The following is a 22539-nucleotide window of genomic DNA, read 5'->3' as shown; positions in this document are numbered from 1 at the left end:
AGCTATGTGGGTGGAGGTGTGTTTAGATTAATAATTCAAAGAGAAAATGAGGAGAAAGTTTGGTTAACAATCTGTCTCTGTCACTTACTTTAATCTTTAATGTAAGAACTACTGGACCTCAAATCCATTAAAGCTTGCAGGCAGACTTGCTTACTTGACTCAAATCACTAGCTATGCACCTGACACCAATACTGCCATCCACTGAGGATTAGATCTCACTTTGATTTATTACCAAAAGCTCCAGATAAAAATTTCTAACTTATACCAGAATCTGCCTTCATTCTGGCATCCCCTGGAAACACGAGTCCAATAACAAAATCCTCTAGCGCTGCCCTTGGATAAAGCCAGAAGCACATCAAAGATGGCTCAAGAAACATGTAGGCGATATTTGATGTCAGGCGTAATGAACTGTAAGGAAGCTTTTATATAACTAGTGATTTTAATGCTATCACTGAATTTCTTAAGCATTAATATCAAAGGTATTTATTAAGAGTCCATCATTAAATCATTCATTTATCAAATATGTATGGAGGATCTACTTTGTGCCAGGGCAGTAGGATAAGTTTCAGGCTATCAAACCAAGGCAAATGCCTGAGTTTCTGGAAACCCATTTCAGCAGTAGAGACACACATGTATGAATGAGAAAAGAATTTGGAGACTGGGAAAGCATAGTTTGAAATATCTTTTAAATTTTTGCAACCATTAAGGAGGAGAAATCTGAGTGACTGGAAATATGAATTTGAAGTTTATAATAAAAGCCCTGGGATTATATTTAAAGCCATGAATTGAAATCAATTGAGAAATTATAGGACTAAGGGTAGAACACACTTACACTTACATCAAAGAATTTGTAAAAAAGAAAGGTCAACAAAAGGTGAAGAAAGAGGCAAGGAGAAAGTACAAAAGGCCATCGCTGTCTAAGGTGAAAGGAGAGCAAGCATGAAAAAATGGACACAAGCCACTAAGTTAGGAAGATGGAAGCCACTGGTGCCTTTATGGTCTCAGCTGACATGAAGATGGTCTACACTGGATGGGTTATAATCATGTGACTCTGAATTACATAATTTGTAAAAAGCCCACAAATGTCAATTCTCTCTCTTCTTGAATCACCAGGCTTAGACATTTACTATATGTTCATGTGATCTTAGGCCAGCAAATGAACTTCTTAAGCTAAATGGAAAAGAAAAAGTTATCTTATGAGTGACTGTATTATAGAGAATATGGATGTAAAGTATTCAAGAACTGAGCATGAATGTTGATTTTCATTACCTGTTAAAATAAATGTTAATATTTTTACAGATTTTTTTTTTTTTTTGGCACGGGGATCGAACTTGGGTCCTTGTGCTTGCAGGGCAGGTGGCTATTTTTACAGTTTTAAATGTTAAAAAATGTCATGAAGAATGGTCTTTTTTATTTAAAAAAATGCTTTTGACAGATAACTATGTATAAACAATTTTTTCCCTCGGCAAATGGGCAAATCATAATCCCTTAAATTTAAGGCTATTTCAGTTGTATAAATCTGAAAGTGTAAAAAGGGTTTGATTTAGTTGTCTTCAAAATTGATCCAAGGAGTAAATTTTTCACTACTGCTCATTTGGGATAAATTAATTAATCATCTTCATACTTAAATGATCAAGGATAATATTAATAATTTTGAGACATAAAACAAAAGGTTTCACTCAAGCTTGTCAAAAATTTCCCTAAAAGTAAGATGTTCTTGCTAAAGAAACCAGTAATATTGCAATGTCATTACTGAGAGACAAGGAATTTTGCCAGAAATTCTAGAGTCCACAGGATTCTTAATACATAAAAATAAGAGAAAGAGCTCAAACAAAGGGTGATGATTGTTAATCATTTTAGGAATCACAAAGTTTTCAGGTTTCTTTGATGGTTTCTTTGATGGTTACTAATGAAGTAGTGAAATTCTTTAGCAGCATTTCCTGCCCATTTATTTGAGCTCATGGCCACTTGGGTCTCCTCCACCACTCTTCTGTGTTCTGTTCTCAGTTCCACTTGTCTTGGTGTGAAAATCAGCAGATGGCCTGGAGTATGTGCAGTATCATTTCAATGCCATAACTGATAGGCTGGAGTATATACTATTGACGTCTTATACATATTTCTATCACCAAACTTCCTTATTATTACTATGATTATTTTAGAATTTTCTATTTCATGTATTTGTTAGTAAAGTACAAACTCCACGAGGACAGGGGTTTAATTCTGTACTGCCTATTGTACTCTTTACCCAATGGAATTCTGCCTGGTACACAGTAGGAACTCCACTAATATTCATTAAATGAACCAAAGAGTGTATCATTCATTTCCAATACAGTGCTCACTCCTTAGAATGCTTAAGCATTTAATTAATTTCTTAAACATGAAAAAATGCAACAATTTAGTTGTTTTTGTAGCTGAACTTCCCTAGACCAGAAGCATAAAAAAGGGAGTATTAGAATTTAACAATGTTCCATGTGTCATGCTATTTTTCTCAATTGTGTAACATTTTTTCTTGCAGAAAAAATTAAAATATATTTAAATATAGCTAAGTAAACATGTCTTTAAATAAATAATACTTCCTACTGTAATTTGAAATGACATACTGACAGTATTGGAGTTTATATTTACATGTATTTCATAAATAAAAAAATTGCATCATTTGCATAATCATGGGCTAAGTTAAATAAAAAGAAAATATTAAATTATAAAATACTTAAAGAAACATTACATTGTTGCTTTCAAGCTCATAAGCATGCATTTTCAACACCACAAAACTCAGGAGATTTCCTTGAGTGAATTATTTTAATTAATAGATTAGAATACTTTGCCTTCTACCAATCTAATTCTAATGAGTTAATAGTTCTAGTAACACATTTGAGGATAGTTCAAAGCTTCCATTTTCTCAATATGTTTCCAGAGTAGGGTGACAATCTTATTAATGTTGTCAATTTGTTCAGGAAATTTTTTACTGAAAATTATGGCATGAATTTTAGCAGGAAGCTTTAGAGTCAGATTCAGGGTTCAAATTTGATTCTTTCTTCAGCAGCAGAGTGATTTTGAATAAATTACTTAGTCACTTTAAATACAATATTTTCAACTTTCAAATGGGGAAATGACTTTTTATATATGAATAATGTGAAGATTAAAAAGATAAAAATAAGATAAAACGCTCAGCATAATGAAAAGCACTCAAAAAGGAAGCGAGCAATCACTGTTACTGTTGTTATATCAGTAGAAGTAGTGTATTGGCAAATTTTCAGTCTGAACTGTCACAAATCTTGAATGAGCAGAGAATTAATAAGACAGTGAAAACTTCACAATATTTTGACAAACTGACACAAATGCAGAAGGTGTTATGAATCTCAGTGCTTGCCATCATTCTAATATATTAAGGTATAGAAAACTGAGTAAATCCTAAGGTCTGCTAAATGCTACTGCCGTATATTTTGACTCTCAAATGTGTATGCTGCTTGCCAACTGGTAACACCTGTGTTCTTTGCCGCTCAATGTAAAGTACACCTTGAAAAATATGTGACCTATTGATTTGATACAGAAGTGAATATTAAACCAAACTGTCAAGGTTCAGCTGATGGATTCTGTCAATTAACAAGTCTCAGCTGAGCTGTTTCCTGATGGATCTGCAGCAGGTACAGAATTCTCCTACCATGCATTTTGCTCCTGTGGGTCTGCCAACCTGGTGAAATATCCTCACACTCGTCAGTCAGTCTGTCTGAACAGACTGCAATTAAATATTCCACAGCCACCTCCTTTGACTCGATTTCTTCCTGGGAGTCCTTGCAGCAAGTGTACTACCCAAGACAGTAGCCATGGGTCTCATGTGGATATTTTAAGTTTAGATATAAATAAAATGGAAAATTCACTTCCTTTATCATATTAGCCACCTGCTAGCTGCTCAATAACCACATGTGACTAGGGGCTACTACATTAGACAGTGAAGGCAGAAAATATTGCCTTCATTGCAGAAATCTGTAGAGAGCAGTGCTGATAAGGACCAATTTCTCCTCAAGCTTATTTCCATTTATGCTGCACTGAGTACACAAGATGTTATAGTCATTCAGTAAAAGCACACGTCCAATTAAGCAGATAAATCCTGAGTTAAATACACAGGCATGTACTGTGTATATGCTAGATTTTGGAGAACATCAAATAAATTAATGCAAACTATGATGTTCTAAGAGTAGAGTATAAGGATGCAACTTTTCAAAATTGTGTTAAAATTTTTTAAAGAAATGTCAGAAAAAAGGAAGAAAGAAAAGAAGGTAGGAAGGCAGCAAGAAAGGGAAATATCTGAAGAAAGAAAGAACTCTGAGGAACTGTAAACTTAAGAAACACAAAGAAGCACCATCATTTTTCAAAATGAAGTATGGGTATTGCTGGGCTCAGAGAGGCATAGCAGAATCAATTTGTAATTTCTCAACACTCCCATGTAATCTGCCAGATAACATGCCTAAAAACAAGATTTTATGCTACTTTCCTCTTTAACTTTCCCTTTGATAATCTTTTTTCTCCCACTTCACAAAACAGTGGTATTCTCAGTCCACCAAAACTTAGCATGGGGAACTGCCCCAAAGAAACATCTAAGATTATAAAAGAACAATTTGAAATAGCTGTTAATTACAAGGTTCTTGCAATAAACACACATAATCACATAGAAGGACCTGAATAAAAGTATACTTTTAGTTTTTAATAAAAATATTTTTAAAATACATAAATATTTATGGTTTTGATTAATGGTGCCTTAGTATTAATGACAATAATTCAATTTAGAGAAAAAATGTACACACAGACTTTTGATAGCAGAAAATTAAAAAAATTCCAATTGTAATATTCATCTTTTGGTACCAAAGAGTGATACATTTTTTTAAAGTACTATATACAGAAATTCAACAAAAAAAATTGAAGTTTTGGGGGTAGAACAATATAATATATTAAGGAGGATCTTGCTTTTGTTTCTTTTAAAATTAGATGTGGTATTAAGATTCCACCAAATACATTTAAAAGATCAGCAGAAGAAATGTATTTTAAAATGTTAATATTTACAATGTGCTAGAGCCCGGGATTTAGCTCAGTGGCACCGTGCTTGCCTTGCAAGTGCAAGGTCCTGAGTTCAATCCCCAGTAAAGGAAAAAAAAAGTTACCACCAAGGCACTCTGTTTGGACTTACTACCTGCCACTTGGACTTAAAATGTGCTGCAAATTGCAATGCTTTTGCAAATATATAAAGTTATGAAAATAAGCATTAGAAATGTCAATTTTAAAACAGTTGGGAATATATAGTTTTTGAAAATTCTTTCTTTTTCAACAAATCATGGAGTGTCTACCATCACATTTTTTGGTTGGTATTTTGAAATGCTATAATTCAATTAAATCTTAAGCTACACTGTGTTCTTAGTGTGCGTATTCCCTGTATGTATCAATTCATTTAATTTTAATAAGACCCTTTGAAGTTGATAGTACTAGATAGACACGAGGAGTTTGAGACACAGACTGGAGCAGTAATTAAGTCAGGTTACCTGACTTCTAGGGAATGAAGCTAGGATTTAACCCCATCTAGCATGGAGTCCAGAGAGCATAATCAATCCACTGTTTAGTGTCACCTACTTTAACGTGTCCTTTCCACACAAATGTTCAGTTGTTGAAAGTTTATTTATTTTTTGGTCAGGTTAGCAAGTCTTGGAAGGGAAGACCACAGCTCATTTCTCTCTGTGGTCTACAACACCTAGCATTTAGTTTTACACATAAAACATGCTTATTCAACATGTTATGATCACACATTTAGAAATTTCAAGAAATTTTCTCCTCCACAGAATTCTCACTGGCTTTCTTAAAGCATGTTTGATTTAAGAATATTGGTACCCTCTATCCCATTTTATGTAAGAAACCTACATTCATTTATTTGACTACCCCAAATGGAAAGATACACAAAGTAAGTTGAATTGTGTTATATCAAGGTGGTATGATTAATGGTTAATTTTATTTATTCTTGCAGAAATAAAATGTTTCTTGTTTACATTTTTCAATTTAGGTTTCAGATTTTTTTCCTGTTCAGAGTTTTTTGCATGTATTACTCTTGTAATAAAGAGAGGAAAACAGTATCGTTGTAAAGGTACTATTTAGAAGTCACAAATACGTCAAAGGGAAAAGGAAGAGGAACAACAGTTGAGGAAGAGGAGCATCAGCACAGCAAGTTTGCAGCACATGAGGTGAGTCAGAGGTTTGGCTGGGACACACAGGAGGGTCCATTTCTCCTTACCTGGTATCAGGGAGCCACAGGGCCCTGGCAGCCCTAAGAGCAGGCCACATTCAGATAAGGCAAAACCAAAACATTTTACTAATTAGAGGATGTGAAAGGAATTTCTAGAATTGTATTCTCTGCATTTGTACTTACATTTTCAAAAAAATGTAAATGACCTTAGTCATTTCCAACAGATCTGATTTTTGAAAAGCTCAACTTTTTACTTGAGCATCTCAGGTAACTTCTGTCTTCATCAGGTCAGGCGGAAAAGTAACCATTTGGGGCTTCTCAATGATATCTTTGAAGTCTACCATCAAATAGTTGTCTTTTTCTTTTGTCATTAGCTATTTTTAAAAAAGAAGTACAAATGATCATATCATACCTTGACATATAAACTTTTTAGAGGGAGTTGTGAGTAACAGTTTATCTGCCATTTCTCCAGGACCAGCACAGCGAGCAATTCCTGGTTCCTTATATTCCGACTTCACCCAGTCGGAGAGCCACTGCATGTTACAATCACAGTGAAGAGGGTTGGCTCCAATTGCTCTGGAAAAACACCACAAAAGCACACACACATACACACACAAATATGAAAGGATTGTTATTTCCTAAGAGAAGAGAATTCAAAGAGATGCTCAATAGAAAATCCCCATGGATTTACTGATGATAAAAACTAAGAATAAAATGGGGACAGTGGAAATTCCCCGATTTATGTACAGCTGGATGTAGTGAGTTGTCACTGATTTTAACACTTACCTGGTTTTTCCAATTGTCCTCATACTTACAGAGGAAGTTTATGTTGGATTTAAGCATTCCCTGGGGCAGACTAACAGTTTCGCCATGTATCAATTATTTATTGAGAATGCAATTACTGAGCAAGGTTCTGAGGACTCAAATACGAATAAAACATCGTTTTTGTTAGCTCCAAAGACTTTCCTCTTGCTGAAGAGATTAGAATATAGTCATACACAAATCACTTTCATGAGAAGTAAGTACTAATGGATATATTTACAAGGTGCTTTGAATGAGCAGACTAACTTTCTGGGGAGCGGGCTGGTGGTTAAGAAAGTCTAAGCTTTCTTAGATAATTAGAATTAGGTATTTAAAGGGATAGCTACAGTTAAAATGAAAAGGTTGAGATGGAACTTGCAAGTGAGTAGTAAATACAAAGGTACAGAGCTAAAAGAATGGCATGAATTAATAAAGATATATAAAACTAGTTTACTAGAGCTGATATGGACCTTTACCAGTCTGTTGCTTCCTTTCAAAACTTTGGTTCAGAAGCAACAGTAGTCATAGAAAAGTCATCAAGATAACAGCTAATATTTATTACATGATTTTTATCTGCAAAAGCTAAGCTATGCCATTGACAAGGGTTGTCTCATTTTGTTTGAAATAGCAACTCCATGAAGTCAATATTATGAACAATCTACTTTAAGATTAGAGTCTGAGTCGAGAGAATTATAGTTTAATAAATTTGCAAAGCTTGGGCACAAGTAGTAGATGTATATAGTAGTATTTAAAAACTTATTTATTTCTGATTATTAATCAATATCTGATCAATAATAACTCTATGTCTGTAATCTAGAAGCACATATAATATTATTCTTTTTGAGGTAACTCTGAAATATACTTAAAATCATAATAGTTTACATTTAGCAATTTAGTGCCCAATTTTATCCAAGAATTCAAGTGTAAAAAATGTGCTCATACGCATGTGAAATTCAAACACTTCTAAATTAAAAATGAGCAAAATGATGTTTTTGAGCCTTTGGATCTCATCTCTACTGACATTTGCTAAGTCTTTACTATGACAGGGGAGAACAGGGAAAAAGGGAATACAGCAGGGCCCTTTAGGAGCTAAGGCATAAAAGACAAATGCATAAATAAAGTACAAAGTAGAACAGACCACACAACAAAGCAAGTTCCAACTGCACTCTGCTGCAGAAGGAAGGGTGGTCACACACGGAGAAGTTCTACTCGGCTCAAGCAGCATTCTTCCTGTGTAGTCTCTCCTGATCCATGACCCTAACTCCAGTAGACTCTCCACTTCTTCCTTTATAGTGCATTCTCTACCAGACAGTGCAGTAGCACTGCACCCTGAGAGAAGGGCTTTGTTCAGTGTATTTGATACGAATGGCGGCCATGTTGGCTTTGATGTTGACTTGGAGTTAGATGCTGGGGCTCAAAGACAAGAAAGTGCGGGTCTTGCTTTGGGGACTTAGTAGCCTAGTGGAAGGAGTATGAACGCAAGGCCCCTAATAGTCTGATAGGTGGATGTATAAGAACCCACACTGATAACAGAGCTCCCATAAGGCAGATTCAATTGTAACATGACTGACTACTGGATTCTATTCCACAAACCACCTCCCCTTCTCAATTTTCTAAATTTCTTATCTTATTGGTGTTTGTGTGATTTAGAAGGGAGTGCAAAGCTACGAAGTAACTCAGCAGGCAACCTCTTCCATGGGAACTGAGTCCCAAATGACACTGATATTTACGCAGAAACAGATAACTGTCCAATGCCAAACTGTCACCCATGGAGGCTTTGGATCGTAGGGTTGATCTGTAAATTTCCTTCAAGGTTTGCCATGATCTTATTATGATACTTAGTAACAATGAGATAATTCAATTCCATACAAATGAACTTTTGGGGCCATGATTATCATATATATTTTAATTGATTAGTGGTACCATGGGCTGCTATGAAAGAAAACACAAGCAAGCCAAGTATGGTGGTGCATGCCTGTAAATCCCAGGATTATGGGAGGTTGAGGCAGGGGGACTGGAAGTTGGGGCCCAGCTTGGGCATCTTACTGAGATCCTATCTCTAAATAAAGACTAAAACATAAAAGGGCTGGGGATGTAGCTCACTGTGATGGCCCTACGTTCAATTCCCAGTATAGGAAATGGAAAAAGAAAACAGAAACACAACCTATCTCCCGCTACAAGACTACAAAGTTTGACTATGTAAAATTTATTTTTCCACGGATCATAGTCGATTATAAGTAATTTTTGCTAAAGAAATGAATCTACTCTATGGAACATGGTAGGCTTCTTAGTGGAGAGGATATTGGGATGTGACTCAGAAAAGCTGGGTTGGGCCAGATGAAATTCAAGGGGAGCCAATATTCTAGAAGCAGAGAACAATGAGAAAAAGGCTGGTGAGTTCAGGGATCCATGCTTATATAAGATTCTCTTAGACAAGGAAAGAGAGTTCAAATAATGGACAGTAAAAGCCAAAAGGGTAAATTAAAGCTGTCTTGTAGAAAGCATCATATTTAGGTTAAAGTCTTCACATTTTTTACAGAAAGATAAAATCAGCCACAGTTTATGATGGTACAATAAAAGGTGTGGCAGAAGACTGCTTCGAATCCTCTGAGTTGGGAGAACCTGACCCTCCACACCTCCATACTCATGTGCTAGGTACTCACAGGTGTGATAAGGCAGAGAGGTCACTGAAAGCACCTTCTGGCACAACAGAGATGTCATTTCCATGCAAGGAGCTGAAAGAAGAAAACACAAAATTAAATTTCTTGTATTTCAAAGAACTCAGAGGAATTCCCATGCATTCATTAGATTTTAGTTAACAATAAGCATTTTAAATGAGTGCAAAAAAGGGTGTATTCAGTAAATAGCATCGATAGAGCTGAATATATATTTAGAAAAGAAAACAGCGAGTTCCCATGCTCCCACCTCACATCATCTGTCCAAAATAATTCCAGACTGAGAGTTAAATATAAAAATAAAAGTAACAATTTATTAAAAGAAAATGTACTCCTTTGTATAATCCTGGGATTAGGGTTAAACTTTCAAAAGCATGATGTAGGACCCAGAAGTCAAGCAAAGAGTGGTGAATTTTTGAAATAAAAATGTATTCATGGGCTGGGGATTTAGCTCAGTGGTTCTGCCGCCTGCCTCGCAAGTGCTAGGTCCTGAGTTCAATCCCTGGTATCAAAAAACAAAACAAAACAAAACAAAAATGTATTCATATGGCAGAAATTCCATTCACAGAACAGAATGGGAAATATTTGCAGTGGTATAAATTACAAGGATTATTTTTTCTATAAAAAGGCCTGAAAGATGTGGTTACATAGTAAATGTACAAAGACATCTACATTAATAATGAAAAGACAAATTACCTAATAGAAAATGGGAAAACAGTATGTTGGGGCTTTGTTTAGAATAAGAAGCACAAATGCTCAATAAACAAAATATATTTAAATGCTCTAGTAATCAAAAATGGAAATTAAAGCAGGAATGGAAAATAATTTTAAATCTATTACATGGAGAAAAATAAAAGGACCAATAATATTCAGTGTTTTCAAGAGTATTTTTAAAAAAGTACTAAACATATGATGGTAAAATGTGTACATTGGGAAAATATTGTTTGGGAGGTAAATGCACACTTCATTTTGGTATCTTCTCAACACACTTGACCGCACCTTCCTACTCTGTCATTGCGATATGCCAGTATATTTGCACAAAGGTAAATGCATAGAAAGTTTCCTCATACACTGTATAGAATAATAAAAATCTGTAACAAAGCCACATTATGTAACAATGAGGATGACTATCTAAGTCATGGTTCTTCTGACCTATGGGATACTGGTACCTGTTAAACAGCTGTGTAATATTTCTTTAAGACAGAATGGAAACATTCTAAGCAGATGTTAAAAATAAAAATAGCTTATGGCAGAGTAAGAAAAGCTCTTCCTTATGAACGTTATGTAAATACTTCTAGTATAAAAACAAATCCATATAAAAAAGAGAGAAGCAAATCAAATTGTTTTAATTTTAATTATAGCGTGTGGGAGTGAGATTGATCATATTCTATTTAATACAGAGTACATTTAACAGTAAAACTGTATTCATATACTGTGCTTTCTATGGAAATTGCTTTCCTGTATTTAAAAATTAATTAGAGCTATATAAAACATATTTTAAGGTAACATAATATCAAATGACTACAGTAGCAACAAATATTACAAAAGGGAAAATTACATTGTCTCCTACAAAGCTGCTGAACAATGATATAGTCAGATACAATTTTCCTATTTCTAAATTTATGTGGATCCTAATGCATATAATTGAAAATAGCCAAAAATCAACAAAGCAGTAAAATCATTAAAAAGATGTCTCAATGCTCTGATCCCTGAGAAGAGGGGTAATTTTTCAACATGGAATGCTTACAGTAATCGAAGAGACTTCAATCCATCAAAGGTTCGAGGTGGAATACATCTCAGACGGTTGTAACTAAGAATTCTGAAAGCACATACGATTATTCTATGCAGGAATCCAATACTGTCTTAATGTCATTTTTAAAATAAAGCAGTTAAGAAATGGGTCATCTGAGCACCTTCTAAATTGAGGATATTTACATAATGTACATTATTCATCTTAGTTTTGTCTCCCTAACACAACATATTTATTTCCTAAATAAAACTTAATTAAGAGTATTTCCCAATTCCTACCTTTACTCCAATCATTCCCTTTCTATTTCCCCAAAGTCTATCTTACGGATCTCCCGGAATCCTTTAGGATCTCCTCAACCCAAACGAAATAATAAGCTACTGTTGCCTTTATAGAATCCAACACTCTCTAGCATCTCCCTCTGTTTGTGTAATGAGGCTTTGTCTGTTTTTCTCAGTGGAATTTCCACTCCCTGAGGGTAGGGACTGTCTTCTTCACCAGGAACTGAGTGTGCATACTAAGTGTGTTTCTGCCCAGTGAATTAATATATAGCTACTGCCTCTTTCACACTTACAAGGTGAGAAGCTGAGTCATGTTGCTGAAGCTCTGATTCGAGAGGGTGCTTATCCGGTTGTTACTTAAGTCTCTAAAAAAGAAGAAGAAAGACATGGTATCTACTATTAACCAAAATAAAAATACTAGTGATTCTTAGACAAGGCTCTTTTTGTTCATAGTTGGAGAAGTATTGTTAGAATTTAGCTATCAACCAGAAAAAAAAACCAAACTGCATCAGTCTCCAGAGTCGATTGCAATGTTATTCATACTTATTCACACTGTCCCGCTGAAATTGGGAGCAACCAGTTGTCTTGTCAATAACGCGTGGGCACAATGGATATTCTCATTTCAGAGCAGAAGCTTCATATGGTAATATGGAAAAGTATGGGAAGTTTCCTTCATATGGAAAGGTTCACCATATTACACTGTTCCTCCACCCACAAGACTTGAGCTGTTCCACAGAAAGCTTTCTTGGAGGAGACCCGTGATGAGTACATTGTGCAGATGAGAAAGAAGCTGTTGTTCTTGAAAATCCCATCAGATCCACAAACTTTATTCTCAGTGATGCCTATGCTCACTAAGACACACACTCAAATCTGAGAACTGAAGGTACCCCTGATTTAATTATGTTTCATGTTATCATTAAAAATACCTGTACTTCTGCCCTCATAATTGTTTTCTTAATGAATAATTAAGAGACATTGAATTTTTATCAGTGCAAAAGTATTTGTAAATACTGCCACAATTTATATTCCATGAACTTGTTATTATTCATCATATAGTGCATCTATATTCTCTCTCACACACATATATATTCACTAATATATTTCTTCACTATTTTTATGAAGCAAAATCCAAACTATCAATAAATGGAGGATTCAGAAAAGATTAAAGATATTCATTATGGGTTAAAATATCAAAATACTGGTAAAGTGGACACAGAATTGTGAGAATTGTACGAAACTTACAGGAACTTTATAATCCAAATTTTTATTTTCTCAAGTACTGTATCTAAACTTAAAAAAAATGCATTTATTTTAGCAGAAGTCATTTGTTTAATGAGTCACTGTTAAAACCAATTATGGGTCCATAAGTCTCATTTCTTATTTCTCACTGGTTTGAAATAATCAAACTGACCCAGAAAGACTCAAACCTGTTAAAGGGATCTTCTGAAAATTAGAGCAAGTTAATGAATTAACAGAAAAAACTATACAAGATCAGTTGTTGCCATCAAGTAAGTAACTAGAGGCGGAAGAAGGCATATTAGAAGTTCTTTTTTCTTAATTTAATCATTTGTCATTTATGTAGTTTGATCATTACTACAGACTGGTTGCTCATACTGGTACCTAGGAAAAGTTTACATTGGGGCGGGTAATATTTTCTGCTTTTCTAGGTTTTAAAACTCACTAATTAGAAATAAACTTTCTTATTCTAAGAACACAACAAATCTTCCTCCAAAACTAGCCATATTTACTATGAAATGAAAGAGATAAACTAAGGATATAGTATTTTTCTATTGACATCTACTACGTTCGCTGATTTTCATATGTTCTGCAGTTTCATCAATTACCAAGTCTATTCTTGGTATAATGTGACATTATATGTAACAAGATTAATACCATCATAAAATATTATGGACATCGCTAGATTGAAGTGTTTGTACATTTAAATACCTTCTTGTATTTATAACTTGCAGATGGACAGAGACTGCTTACATTAAAGATAAAAGACATTATTTTAGGAGGACTTCAAACTAAACTTTAAAAATTAAATATTTTGAAATTTCTGTCATAATGTCAGCATCTGTTTAGTTTATTTAAACATAGTATAATAATATGGATTTTTGGAAATACATTTTAATACTTGTAGCCATAAATTACTTTATAATGCTTTACACTAGAAACAGTATATGAAACTTAATATATTTTTAGTAAAGTTCTGCTGTAAACCATCATTTGCATAAAATCAAGAATAGTATCATTTTCTATCTTTCTCTCCTTAGCTTAACATAAAGTAGTTTATTTTCTTAGTAGATGTATCAAGCTTTACATTTTCCATAATTTTTGACTAGGTAGATTTCCTCTTATTTGTCTTTTGCTGAATAAAGGGGATCTTTTCTCAGACATTCCACTGACTGATTGATATTCAATGAAGATGTGGTTAGTGATCCAGAGCCACAGTGATCAAGGAGGGAAGCATCTCACTGGAAATGATTTATATCATCTGAAGGGCTTGCTAAATCTTCTGCCCCTTGCATCCCATTTTTATGAAACAGAATAAGTTAAAGGTAGAAAAATACATTACTCACATAAGTGTTAAATGCTTGTAGTTAGATAGTTCTTTGGGAACCAGTGTAAAGTGGTTTCCATCCAAATACCTAAAAATAAAGAAACAATATTATGCTTCTATGAAATAAGAACAGAGAATCCTATACAAATGAACAATATTTTACTTTTACTAAAATAAGGAACCATTTGGCATTTTTTTCTTTAAGATATCGTCCTCCAAGCTGGAATCTTTATGCAAGAGAAATAATGAGAAAGAAGTATAGTGCTCCAATCCAGTAGAATGATTTGTGGATCATTATGCTAAAAAACCAAGGACAGACTGGTGAGTCCAGTTTCTTGTGGTTTATCTAGTATAACAAGGCAACATCCAGCCATTTGTATGTCAGCCAGGTTTATTTAGTGAGCTATATTTTTAATTGGCTTCCAGTTTACTTTCGTTTATGTGGAAAAACTACATGAAATTCTTCACTGCCCGAATATGTACCAATACATTTAATAGATATTTTAGCAAGATATTTTGTAATTTTCATATAATTAGAAGTAAAAATACTTTAAAAACAGTTTTACCCACCATATATCATCTCGGTGCTAACAATTTTAAGAGGTTTCATAGAATATCATGACACCAACTTTACAAATGTAGCATCTATGTACTTGAATCACATTCAAGTAAACTTTTTATTTAAGTAGTCAGAATAATAATCTGAAATAGGTTTTTAACTGGCAAGTTGCTGGAAGTTATATCCATGACGTCACAAAAAGAAAATAAAATTTCATCTCCTCTTAAGGCTTTCCCAGAATATAGGTTGCAAAGGGTACAAGTGTCTTCTAGTAATGTGGGCCACTATAAATGTGCCTGCAAACAATTCTGGCACATCAGACGCATGGCCTCTCCTAGCTCAGTGTACTGGTGAATCTTGAGATTTTGTATTGAAACTGGTATTTTTGCTGGCTATAGAAGTAGGTAAGAAGTTGCCTAAGCTAACAATCCATCTTTAATGTTTCAAAACGAATACAATATATACAGGGAAAGGCCTACATCCTCAAAATATGGACTCAATAGCGTGATTATGAGTTGGGATATAATACAACTCCTGATGCCATCTCAAATTTTCTGACTTCATCTTTTGACTCCTTTTCTTCTTCTGAGTCTCCTTTTCTTTCTTCTAGCTAAGATTTCCATTACACCACTAGAGGGAAGCACCATCCCATGTTCATCAGCACGCTTGTTTTATTCCAGAAAATGTTACAGCAGGACAAAAAAGATTGAAAAAGTGTACTGTGAATACTTTTATGTAAAACAATCTAAAGGGAAAGCTATGTGGAACTGATTAAAATTAATGGGTACTATTTACTCAAACTTGTCCACTGATACGTATTTTGCCAAATTCTTTATTAATTTAATATAATACACATACTAAAATTTTCTAATATAGTCTTATATGTTACTGGTGACAAGAATCATGCTGACTTGGGAAAGTTCTAAGAATTAGCTTTGTGGGTGGGAGGTTAAACTTGAATTCCAAAAGATGAGTTAATACTCTTCTCATCTCTATAACAATCTTTCTTCAGAGAAAAAAAATATCACTCAATAATTGTACTAAAACAGGCTGAAGATTCAACTGACACAGAAACAAAGATGGCATAGAGTGATTCAAGTAGTTTCTTCAATGGAGTTTAATACTGAAATTAAAGAATCTTTAATATGATTTGATGAGGAATGCACAACAGGAGCAAGACAGGCCAGTTAAAGCAGTAGAAAGAGATGTTGAACATCTACAATAATCTGGATTTTATGCTCCTCACTGGGCCATTTCTAAAATCAAAACTTTGAATACAGAAGAGTGTGAGTTAAGAGGTCATGTGATCTTCTGAAATAAAAACATACTAAAATAGAAATTCAGTAATTACACAGACACATAAAGCAGTGCTTAGAGTTAATTAAATACTGTGATTGGTAATGGGAGAAACTGAACACTTGACGGAAGTTCAAATTTAAGAGGGTTGCTTTATGCACGTCTAAGATTATGCCTTCTTCCTCTAAGTGTTTATTCAGAAGCAAAGTAGGATCTGTGAACTCCTTGTGATTGGAAAAATAAATTCCTTGAAAACTGAAGTGTTATCTTCTTCATCAGAAGTTGTACGCTGCCAAAATTATATCAAAGGTGCTCATTTGGAATACTTGCATGGCTCTGAATGAATTACAAGTACACATCTGCATGAATTACATGTAGATTTAAATCATTGTTGATCCATGGTTCCACATAAGTAAAAACAAAAAGTAAACAAAGGCAAAATGACAAAACTGGATGCTTATCAAGCATTTGCATGTCAAATTTTAGTATATGGATAAAGGAATGAGATGAGAGGGATATGTATGCATCATTATTCTAACAGTTTATTCTCTGATGAATTCATTCTACATATGTACCATGTCTACAGCCAGGGAATGTGGGCTGACGATCAGAAGTCTAAAGGACTAGGTATGTGCATCTTGGCCATGTAATTTGTATTTAAATATAAGATAAAAAATGTCAGAGATAATTGGCCTCTTACCTTCTAAGATCTAAAGGACTCTGATTCAAGGTAAAAACAAAACAAAACAAAACAAAACAGTATGTCTTTTTAAGGGAAAAAATAATGCCACTTTCTTCACATCCCAGACAATTACTTATCAAACGAGGTTAAGATATTTTCCCAGGGGTCATAAAGGTAAAGAAGATTTAACCATATGGTATGTCCCAGACACCATAAATAAACTATAAAGAATCTCCCAAAGTTAATTCATTGGAACACTGGCTCACAAAAAGAGGGGTATGGGGGCAAGTACATGTGGGAGCTATCTAATATTTTACTATCTTTGGATGCAGTTTCATGGGGACCTCAGTATAATGAAAGCACTAGGAATTGCTACCTTGAAAAAAGGAAAACACCTAACCTGTAATTGCCAAAGGTCTCTGAACTGCCTTTTAAAATTACCAGTTTATGATTTTATACAATAATTATTAAGTATTCATAGAATGTAATTTATGAACAGGATTCTAAATAGTTTCATTTGACCTCTATTCCCCTTGATGTGTAAAGCAATAATTGTCATGGAAAGGGAAAGATAAGCTGTACTTACAGCTCTGTGACATCTCTTGGAATACCCTTGGGCAAGACCTTTAAGCCTTTGTTGCTACATCGGACTACTGTATCCAAGCAAGTACATTCCGTAGGGCACCGAGAGAGTGGGGAGCAACTATTGTCATCATTTCCTAAATTGTCAGAAGAAATACCGAAAAACTCAGATTTGTGCTTTTTTTGTGGGGATAAAAAGTTTTTATATCATTAAATAATCACAAGAATCTTGAGGCATCTGATGATCACTTATATCACTTATGCATAAAGTAATAAATATATATACATTGACACTATAATAGCACTATTTTCAACATGCCTAAGGCAGAATTTCATAAAAGATCAACCGTTTGTCTTACCAATATAATTATACTATTTATTTGGTCATTATGATTTTCAGTTATTATATATAAATACCAACTAAATTATGGAAAGTTACAAGGAGACAGACATGAAGATACATAAACAGATTAACCTAAAATGTTAAGTGAAAATTACATGCATCCCTCATTTTAAAATACACAGCTCACATTAGCTCTCTGTTCACTGGCAGTAATTACAGAACCTGCTCTACCTACCTTGTAGGGCTATTATGAGAATCAAATGCAATAATAGAGAAAGAGAACATAAAAATGTGAAAAATATTACTTCTGTCAGATTTACTAGACCTACTACTTTATAAATCAATTGCCTTTTTCATTTGAAAAGAGTAGTTCCTAAAAGAGATGCTGAGGATAGTAAAGAAATGTTAAAATGAAGCTATATAAATAGTATCCACCACAAAGTGGAAATTAGAAAATCCTGTAAAACACTGAAAAACACAAATCAAGTAGATTGGCAATGTACAAGGGCAGACTGCAAAAACAGGTGCCCTGTTATTAAAACAAAGCAAACAACAAAGCAAAGCAAAAGTCACACAGCTATTCATGATGTGCTGAACCGAGCTATGACCTGCTACCTACTTGCACAGAGAAGCATCAGAATTGTCAAGTGAACGCCAGATGGCGAAAGATGAAAGATGGGCGTGCTTTTCTTACCGTCATCACAAGTGAAGTCCTGAATGGCCACATCCTGGATGGGGATTTCTTTGAGGAAGTATGGTTTCTGGCACCGAGGATTTCCTGTCACAATCCTTTTCTTCCTCAGCCACTCTCCCAGCCATGCCAGGTAGCAGTTACAGTTAAAAGGATTGGCCAAGAGGTTTCTAAACGCCACAGGCAAGCAATGAACTGTTTAATTCCAGGTTTCATTCTCTTACTGCTTAAAAACCCCTGCTACCATTTTTCCACACTATTTGTGCTGGAATAATTCACGTTTAATCTTATTCCCATCCTCCCATTCACACTCATTCATATGAAAAGTATGCTATGCATACTTTTGCTAAAATATTTATGTCTGTGAATTAAGAGCAACGATACTTTCATATCAGATAATTCTCCAAATAATTTCACACAAAAAAATAAAGTGAAGGCAGCAATTTGGAGTTTATGCTGCAGACCATGATAGATATCTCATTTAGAAATAATTTAAACTTGTCAGAAATCTGACTTACTGTCAAACTTCTCTATGCTGATAATGCAGTAATTTAATATAACGATGAAGGCCGATTACCTTATATTACTGAGTTTCACCTGACAACAGCTATTTCATTAATTTGTCATCTCAAGATTCCTATCTCTTATTTGCTCCAGAGAATAGGTTTCCTTTCTAAACTGACAGCTGAGTTGATTAAATGCCAGTTATAAAAATGAATTTACTTCTACAAATCTCAATACTTTTGGCATTTCACCACTTCAGCACAAACCTATTGACAATCCCATTATTTATAAACATGCCACCTTTAATATGCACAAATTAGTCACTCTATGTAAAATGTCACATTTTATGTGGAAAAAGGATTAAGTGCTTTCCTGATGGATGGTTGCTTCCCTCGAATTATTTCTTCAGTGACTTGAGCTATGCTAAATATGCTTTTATTCTTTCCGTCTTTATTCCCCTCGTGTTGGTTTAGACTGGTATATTTGAATGCCACCCTGGCCAAGAAATCATCAGTTATAACATTCATAATTCCAAGTGCTGCTTTTCAGACACTGACATACAAAAACTCTGAAGTACATTGTCTAGAAAAGTGTGTATTTTCTGAGTTCTATCTTTAGACCAACAAATATTCTTTATTTTCAAGCCATCTACATAAAACATTCTCTTTGATAGGCTTAACCTATTGCTTCAGTGTTTTCCTAATTGCACTAAATGCCCTCTTCTGAGCACCTTTTATTGTTGGCCTGGTAATCATCTTAATCTATCTCTTGTCATTGTGACTGAACTTTTGAGCATAGTTCTGAACAATTACACTATCAATCATTTTTATGATATTTACATTGAAACACTTCAATGTGAGAACACTGGAAAAAATATAACATTTCATTTATTCTCAGCACTTTTGAGTTATAATAAATAATTTTAAAATTTAGAAATTAAGACAGTCACTCAGTTCATTACCATAAAAATGAATTGACTGAAAAAAATGGTATAATTTCATTTAAAATTTACTGTAAGATGGTAGGTAGTATTTTTAGGAAAGTTAAATTTAACATGAATAAATCTATCATTTAAAAATACCTGAATCCTCAATCACATTTTTATGAAATATCTAATGATGTATTAAAATACTATTAGTAAAAATAAGAAGTATAATGCACTGGCTTAACTCATACATAAAGACTACTTTTGCATACTTACAGAGTAGATAAAGAATGCAGAGTATCAAAGGCCCCTGGTGCAATCGTAGTGATCTGATTATCATATAAAGAAAGCAAACGCACAGAACTGAGTCCTATGAAACTGTCATTTCCTACACAGCTTATTCGATTACTTCTCAACATCCTGGAGAAGAAAAAGAAGACATTGTTATCAAAATGAGGCATCAGGCAATCAATATTGTCTATTTGGAAATCAAAATAATCCTTTTCAAGTACGGCAGCCTTCATTCCTGTTTTTGAATGTTTTCTTGCCATTAGAAATTGCTATTTACTGAGAACATCTTGCGAGAATGAAATGCTCAGAGTCATCAATGATTAAACTCAGTTGCAGAAGGCACTGGTGAGCCTGCATGGATTTACAATCCCATGATGCGGGGAGAATGTTTTTATTCTGATGCTATAATTGTGTTTGCACGGTTGCATAATGGCCTAATTCACCTACAGCGCTCTGAGTCCTTGGAGTCCTGTGATTTGTGTATTCAGGGTAGTATGACATTTGAGGTTGAACAGAAAGGAGACAGAAAATAATCAATAGCTGCTGCAGATGAGGAGCTGAGGGCATCTCAGGGACTCAGAGACCGACAGTGGCAAACAGGATTCTGGGGAACTAAACATGACTGAGTACCCATAAAACTTCCACAAATCATTTTACATATGAAAATTTATTGTTTCTAAGTTCAGAACCCAAAAAGAGGCAAGAGCTATACATTCCAATTGTATACATGAAGTTTAAATAGATTTACCTTGAAACTTTTTTTAACATATTGCTACTAATTAGATTAACACTTTTCATCTCCTCATCGTTAGCAAGAACTGGCTCAGTTCACAATTTTTATTGAATGGTTTATATATGAGGCTTCGAAAAGAAACAAAAACACCTCTAGACTCCCACATAAAATGTAGTTTCCTTAAACCTTATTCATAAATCTAGAGAAATTAATGCATTAATTTTTATAAACAAGAAGTAATGACCTAAAAGTCTCTAGAATATAAGCCAGGAAGTATACTATAAGAGAAAGAGGCAAAAGTCAATGAACGAAGTGTTGCTTTAAAATTCTAGATCACCATGTATAAGCAAGACTTAAACTTTTGTATTCTGGCAAGTCAAAGGTAAGAAAAGATGATGAGGGTTTCCTTAGCAAGGCATCATTTTGTGTTACAAAACAGGTGCAACAGTAAAGTATTATTATCATACATAATAGATAGCACTTGGTCCTACTCTTCTTATGGTAATGGTGCCCTGGGAGAAGTTGCAGAACTTCATTCTCTGTTGATGGAAAAATCCATAGGCTCACATGTGCATTGTGTTTTGTCCACAATGTCTGGGGATTCTAAGACTGGCTGAAATACGTACATGGGGCACACAGTGGCCTCTATTTCTACAGGGTTAGGAAGTCTAGGGAAATTTGGACGCGCTGTCAAAATCTTTAAATCTGGGAGTTGAAAAGATCATGGGAAAGAAGAGACAGTTCTAGAAAAACCTTCTTTAGAACTTGGAATACCTCAAGTTTGGCTCTAGACTGCTCTATTTTGTTAGTCATGGCAAAGCTGAATTAAGGAGAGAGTCAGAGTATAGCTGTTCTAGGCATGAAAACACAAGCAATACAAACACATCAATAGAAATAAAATGAAAGGAGAAAGATAAATTTTGACAAGCACTCTCAGCGCAAGCTGTGTAAACGTAACTAATCAGAAGAATTATTTTGGCAAGTTCTTTAGGATGGTGTTGTGCACCCCATTTTCTTTCTCCCAAATGCATACCTTAAAGCTTTTACTCCCCACTGTGGCTGTATTTGGAGAGGACATTAGGAAAGTAATGAATATTAACTGTGATCACAGGAATGGGGCCCATTCTGAGAATTCCACCTACCTCCTAAGAGGAAGAGACACTGGAGAGCTCGTGTGCACTCTCATTATTTCTACATGAGCACAGAGACCAAGAGCCATGTGAGGACATGGGAGGGAGATGGGACCCTCAGACCGAGAATGCGGCTTCACCACAACCTCACCCACTGGCACCTTGATCTTGAACTCCCAGCCTCCAAAAGAATGAGGAATAAATTGCGGTGTTTAAGCCATCCAGTCTGTGGTTCTGGTGATGGCAGCTGGAGTAGACTAATACAGATGTGTTGTACCCTACTCCCCCGTTCTTCTCCACAGCATTGCTCTACCGGGGAAAAAGTTTCAGTAATAACAAATAGTCGATCAACTGCTATGGAAGAAAGGAGGCTTCTGTTTATTGCAGGATTTTTGATTTGCTGAGTTAACTGGGACAGCTTAGGGGAAGAATAAACATAGCCACTTATGGTCTACCTTCTGTGCCCTCCTCCCCTCCAAAGTATGTCTTACAATAACAGAATGGAAAAATATT

General features: G+C 34.6%; 1 protein-coding gene across 4 annotated transcripts in view; it reads right to left on the bottom strand.

Moving 5' to 3' along the window:
• Slit2 (slit guidance ligand 2) overlaps positions 1 to 22539 on the bottom strand; it is a 342324-nt gene that overhangs the window by 47841 nt on the left and 271944 nt on the right. For all 4 annotated transcript variants that reach the window (XM_087187403.1, XM_087187404.1, XM_004847219.3 and 1 more), the window contains 8 exons: positions 20149 to 20292; positions 18447 to 18613; positions 17414 to 17546; positions 14310 to 14378; positions 12021 to 12092; positions 11447 to 11518; positions 9688 to 9759; positions 6636 to 6799 (listed from right to left, as the gene is read on the bottom strand). In XM_087187403.1, the coding sequence (XP_087043529.1) occupies positions 6636 to 6799; positions 9688 to 9759; positions 11447 to 11518; positions 12021 to 12092; positions 14310 to 14378; positions 17414 to 17546; positions 18447 to 18613; positions 20149 to 20292 (893 nt within the window). The remainder of the gene's footprint in view (positions 1 to 6635; positions 6800 to 9687; positions 9760 to 11446; positions 11519 to 12020; positions 12093 to 14309; positions 14379 to 17413; positions 17547 to 18446; positions 18614 to 20148; positions 20293 to 22539) is intronic.

Source organism: Heterocephalus glaber, unplaced genomic scaffold (assembly GCF_053883595.1).
Source record: "Heterocephalus glaber isolate CG9 unplaced genomic scaffold, H.glaber_assembly_v1.0 deba00001509, whole genome shotgun sequence".
NCBI classification, from domain to species: Eukaryota; Metazoa; Chordata; class Mammalia; order Rodentia; family Bathyergidae; genus Heterocephalus; species Heterocephalus glaber.
The sequence above is the reverse complement of the archived record's forward strand: the minus strand, read 5'-3'. Positions and strand labels throughout refer to the sequence as shown.